General features: G+C 35.5%; 1 protein-coding gene across 1 annotated transcript in view; it reads right to left on the reverse strand.

Annotated features, from left to right (window-relative positions):
- SEMA3A (semaphorin 3A) overlaps positions 1-6,000 on the reverse strand; it is a 217,563-nt gene that overhangs the window by 34,266 nt on the left and 177,297 nt on the right. The window contains exon 12 of the mRNA XM_004381476.1: positions 5,540-5,631. Coding sequence (XP_004381533.1) covers positions 5,540-5,631 — 92 coding nt within the window. The remainder of the gene's footprint in view (positions 1-5,539; positions 5,632-6,000) is intronic.

The raw sequence follows: 6,000 nt of genomic DNA on the forward strand, positions 1-6,000 counted from the left end.
ATTCAGGATTTTATGAGGTTTGGTTATTCAGTCTAGCAAGGACACATAATAAACATGCTCTAATGGAGATGCTATAGTAAAATTAACTGGTTGGTTGAAATCAAATGTCTTTCTTTTTAAAATCCAAGAGTATCTGATACTCCCATGATCCTAAATTTGTCCCTTGTCTATTTACCTTGTCAAACAATCATAGTTCTCAGGTTGATCCTTTTTATTTTATTTTAAAATTTATTTTATTTTAAATGGAATGACTTTCAAGGCTCAACTAGACACACAGAAACTGTAGAACTTCTCTGCTTATTTCACTGTATACGGTGATTGCTTTAATGTGTTGTGTTTTTTTTTTCTCCCCACTGCAAAATTAAACAAAGTTTGACAGTGAAATATTCCAATTGGTAGACCACGATATATGTATGAACTTTGCCTGATAGAATAGAATGTTGAAAGTAAATATTTCTCTAAACTTTGCCCAAATATGTTTTGTCTACTTGAGTGCCAAAGAAATAATAATGACAATAGTGCATGACAGAGACTATGGAGGACAACTGGAACATGTATCTGTGGAAGAATATTATGGGCATAACCAGCAGAATAACTTCTTATTGGTTCCAGTTTCACTTCTTTATACTTGGGTACCGCACTTTAAGCACGCGCTCCCTGAGAAAGAACTTAAACTTTTTACTTTCTCTTCTTTCATTTCTCTATCATTACTCTTTCATTCATTCAATAAATATTGATTGAGCACATATTTGAGGCTCCAGAGACACAACAATGAACACAAGACAGCAATTTATTTATCCACGCCTCAGTGCTCATAATTTCTGTTTGCTAAGTCTAGATGGACTGTATGATAGCTAACACAATCCATTTGGATAATTTTATTTTTAAATATGTAAGATAATAAAGCAATGTATAAATATGGAAATGGAACATATAAACAAAACAATTGACACAATAGATGATAAGGACTAGTCATCACACTATACCAGACATAAATAGAGTCAAAGTACCTGAATAAAAAAAATTCTTAATATAAATATAATGATTTCATTGTTTTGAAAACTTATACCAAAGATTAGTAGAAAAGGCTGCTGGATATGTGGCTCATTTTCAGTTTAGGTAAAATAATATTAAAATAATGTTAAATAATAAACTAAAATAATATTAAAAGTAAAATGTGCTTTACATATACCGTCTCTAATCCTTCCAGTCTCCATGTGCACTATTATTCTCACCATTTTACTGGTGGGGAAGCTCAGAGGTATAATATAATTATACCACACAGAACTGTCATGTAGATTGGTATGACTGAAGGGCCTGAGGGTTTTCCACAAAAATACTGACTAGTTTTTATTACAAAATGTCTAAGTTATGATGTACCAGTTATCAATTATGAATTACAATAAAATTCATAATTATAATTGAATGAATATATATAGTTAAGAACTTGCCATATTATATTTCATTTTCTCTTCAAAATACTATTCTGTAATTAGCTAGAGCCGCATTGTTGTTGTTAGGTGCCATTGAGTTCATCCCAACTCATAGCGACCCTGTGTACGACAGAACGAAACACTGCCTGGTCCTGTGCCATCCTCACAATCATTGTTATGCTTAAGCCCCCTGTTGCAGCCACTGTATCAATCCATCTCTTTAGGATCTTCCTCTTTTTTGCTGACTCTCTATTCTACCAAGCATGATGTCCTTTTCCAAGGACTGATCCCTCCTGACAACATGTATGTGAGATGAAGTCTCACCATCTTTGCTTCTAAGGAGCATTCCGGCTGTACTTCTTCCAAGACAGATTTGTTCATTCTTCTGGCAGTCCATGGTATATTCAACATTCTTTGCCAACACCATAATTCAAAGGCATCGATTTTTGCTTCAGTCTTCCTTACTCATAGTTCAGCTTTCACATGCATATCAGGTGATTGAAAGCACCGTGGCTTGAGTCAGGCTCTAGATTCAGAAGAGGACATGGAACAAGGGATATCACTACTGATGTCAGATGGATCATGGCTGAAAGCAGAGACTACCAGAAAGATGTTTACCTGTGTTTTATTGACTATGCAAAGGCATTCGACTACGTGGATCATAACACATAAATGAGTCTTCCTCCAATCCTGATGCCACATTCTTCTTCATATAGTCCAGCTTCTCAGATTATTTCCTCAGCATACAGACTGAATAAGTATGGTGAAAGGATACAATGGTGATGCACAATTTTCCTGGCTTTAAACCACACAGTATCCCCTTCTTCTGTTCGAATGACTGCCTCTTGGTCTGTGTTCAGGTTCCTCACGAGCACAATTAAGTGTTCTGGATTTCCCCATTCTTTGAAATTTTATCTGTGGTTTGTTATGATTCACACAGTTGAATGCCTATGCATAGTCAATAAAACACAGGTAAACATCTTTCTGGTATTCTCTGATTTCAGCCAAGTTCCGTCTGACATCAGCGATCATATCCCTCGTTCCATGTCCTCTTTTGAATCGGGCTTGAATTTCTGGCAGTTCCCTGTTGATGTACTGCTGCAAAGTTTTTTTTAATAATCTTCAGTATAATTTTACTTGTAGATGATATTAATGATTTTTTTTGAAGATTTCCACATGCTGTCAGATTATCTTTCTTTGTAATGAGCACAAATATGGATCTCTTCCAGTCAGTTGGCCAGGTAGCTCTCTTCTAAATTTCTTGGCATAGACGAGTGAGTGCTTCCAGCATTGCATCCAGTTGTTGAAACATCTCAGTGGATATTCCATCAATTCCTGGAGCCTTGTTTATCGCCAATGCCTTATTTGGAGCTTGGACTTCTTCCTTCAGTACCATCGGTTCTTAATCATATGCTATCTCCTGAAATGGTTAAATGTTGACCAATTTTTTTTTACAGTGACTTTGTGTGTTCCTTCCATCTTCTTTTGATATTTCCGGCATCGTTCAGTTTTTTGCCCACAGAATCCTCACTATTTCAACTCAAGCCTTGAATTTTTTCTTTAGTTCTTTCAGCTTGAGAAATGCTGAGTGTGTTCTTTCCTTTTGGTTTTCAAATTCCAGGTCTTTACACATTTCTTTATAATACTTCAGTTGTTTTCTCGATCCACCCTTTGAAATCTTCTGTTAAGCTCTTTTATTTCATTTCTTCCTTTTGCTTTAGCTATTCTATGTTCAAGATCAAGTTTCAGAGTCTCTCCTGACATCCATTTTGTTTTTTTCTTTCTTCTCTGTCTTTTTAATGACCTTTTGCTTTCTTCATGTATGATGTCCTTGATGTCATCCCACAATTTGTCTGGTCTTCAGTTTTGCTGTTCAATGTGTCAAATATATTCTTTAGATGGTCTCTAAATTCATTGGAATATACTCAAGGTTATACTTTGGCTCTCATGAGTTGTTTTAATTTTCTTCAGCTTCGACCTGAACTTGCATATGAGCAACTGATGGTCTGTTCCCAGGACGGCCCCTGGTCTTGTTCTGATGTATCATACTGAGCTTCTCCCCTGTCTTTTTCCACATATGTAGTTGACTTGACTCCTGTGTATTCCATCCAGCAAGGTCCATGTGTACAGTCACCGTTTATGTTGTTGGAAAAAAGATATTTTCAATGAGTAAGTCACTGGTCCTACAAAATTCTATCACACCCACCTCCAGCGTCATTTTTATCACAAAGGCCACATTTTCCAAGTACTGATCCTTGTTTGTTTCCAACTTTTGAATTCTAGTCACCAGTAATTATCAATGCATCTTGAATGCATGTTTGATCAATTTCAGACTGCAGAAGTTGGTAAAAATATTAAATATCTTCATCTTTGGCATTAGTGGTTGGTGCATAAATTTGAATAACGGTCATATTAACTGGTCTTCCTTGTAGGTGTATGGATATTATCCTATCAGTGGCAGCACTGCACTTCAGAATAGATCTTCAAATGTTCTTTTTGGTGATGAATGCGACACTATTTCTCTTCAATTTGTCATTTCTGGCATAGTAGACCATATGGTTGTCTGATTCAAAATGGCCAATACCAGTCCATTTCAGCTCATTAATACCTAGGATATCTACTTCAAGCATGCTGTTTCATTTTTTGACAACTGCCAATTTTCTTTGATTCATACTTCATACATCCCAAGGTCTGATTGTTAATGGATATTTTCAGCTATTTATTCTCATTTTGAGTCATTCCACATCAGCAAATGAAGGTCCTGAAAGCTTTCCTCCATCCACATCATCATGGTTGACTTTACTTTGAGGAGGCAGCTCTTCCCTGGTCATATTTTGATGCCTTCCAGCCTGAGGGGCATATCTTCCGGCACTATACCAGACAATGTTCCACTGCTATTCATAAGGTTTTCACTGACCAGTTTTTTCAGAAGTAGATCACCAGGTCCTTCTTCTCAGTCTTTCTTAGCCTGGAAGCTCTACTGAAACCTGTCCACCACAAGTGACCCTGCTGGTATTTGAAATACTGGTGGCACAGCTTCCAGCATCACGGCAACAGGCAAGCCACTACTGTACAACAAATGGGCAGGCGAAAGGTGGGGATTTTGCTTACCATTAAAATACTGAATTAACTAAAAAATATTTTATGCCAGATCCTTCATTTTACATATAAAGTATCATAGATACTTGGAGACTAAATGAGATCATAGAAGTTGTGAGACTAAATCCAAGTTTTTCTTATTGTTCTGTCCACCATATCATTCTAATTCCAGTCTGTTTTTCAGTTAAAAAAGTCTCAGTGTGTTTGCTCTATTCTTTCTTGAAAAATTTTAATATAACAACTTTTATAAGCATCTACATCCCTGTCATATCTCATGTATACTTCATACCAAAGTGTTCTTTAATTCAATCTATGTCTATTTGCTGGCTTTCCAAAAGGAACAAAAGATATTGTCATCTATGCCATACCACTTCAGCTTTCCGCTTTCACTTCATCCTGTATCTTCCCACCTCCATCCCCAGCCTGGGCCACGAAGGTGATAGTCTATGATTCAGGACAAAGGGACACATATCTGTACATTTTTAAGTATATGGATTAGAAATCTATTACCACATTTTTTACTGGGGAGATGAAAAACCACAAACTTTCTTCTGCTAAAAAATGATTTAAGAAAATATGATAATTTTTAAGATTCAGCCAAAAATGGTTGAAATGTCTTCATTCCCCTGTCATTCTGAATGTGTCTCCCTTAATACTTTCAAGAAAGGTACATTTCATTCCAATCATACCATAAAGTGTGAAAGAGTAGATTTTAGGGGGAAAAAAGTTTGTTCATTGAGGTAACTTACATAAATATAAAATGTAAATCACATATTTTATCATTGAGAAAACAAAATATGAGCCAAGAATATATTTCTTTACATCTTTAGATTTAACTAGCATTGAAAGTTTCAAGGTTTATTTTGACTAGTGTCTGGCTTTCTAATTGACAAGCTAATTAGAAGGGTATGCTAGACTACTTGTCCATACCAAGTTCAGTGTGCAGCAGTCCTGGGGGAAAGACGTACAACTGAACTTGTTGACACTTGAAATTAAGCAGCACTCACCCGAAAAACTGTCATTTCTTCCAGCAAAACTTCTTCTAAATCATGCCAAGTCTCCTTAGGAATTGAAACTACTTTAAGAACGGTCCCAACATCTTTGAAAGAAAGAGGGTAGGGGTCAGGGAAGACCACAATTTAAAACGATCTGAACACAGTTTAATGTTAATAAATAAAATCATTTTTTGTTCAAAAAGACCATTTTTATCTCAGCCTTCCTTGTAACATATTTTTGCCACAACATTAGTTAAATAGGTATTCAAATGCATTTCATGCAATTAGATAGTTTTTAACAGTATAATGAAAAATACTGAATTTTTGAAATGTATTAAGTTTAAGAAGGCTTTATCCTGAAGATATATAATTTTAAAAAACCAATGTCACAGAACAATTTGCATAAAAATTGTTAAATGGGAACCAAATTTGCTGTGTAAACTTTTACCTAAAACACAATATAATTTTAAAAA

This window comes from Trichechus manatus, unplaced genomic scaffold (assembly GCF_000243295.1).
Source record: "Trichechus manatus latirostris isolate Lorelei unplaced genomic scaffold, TriManLat1.0 scaffold00085, whole genome shotgun sequence".
NCBI lineage: Eukaryota > Metazoa > Chordata > Mammalia > Sirenia > Trichechidae > Trichechus > Trichechus manatus.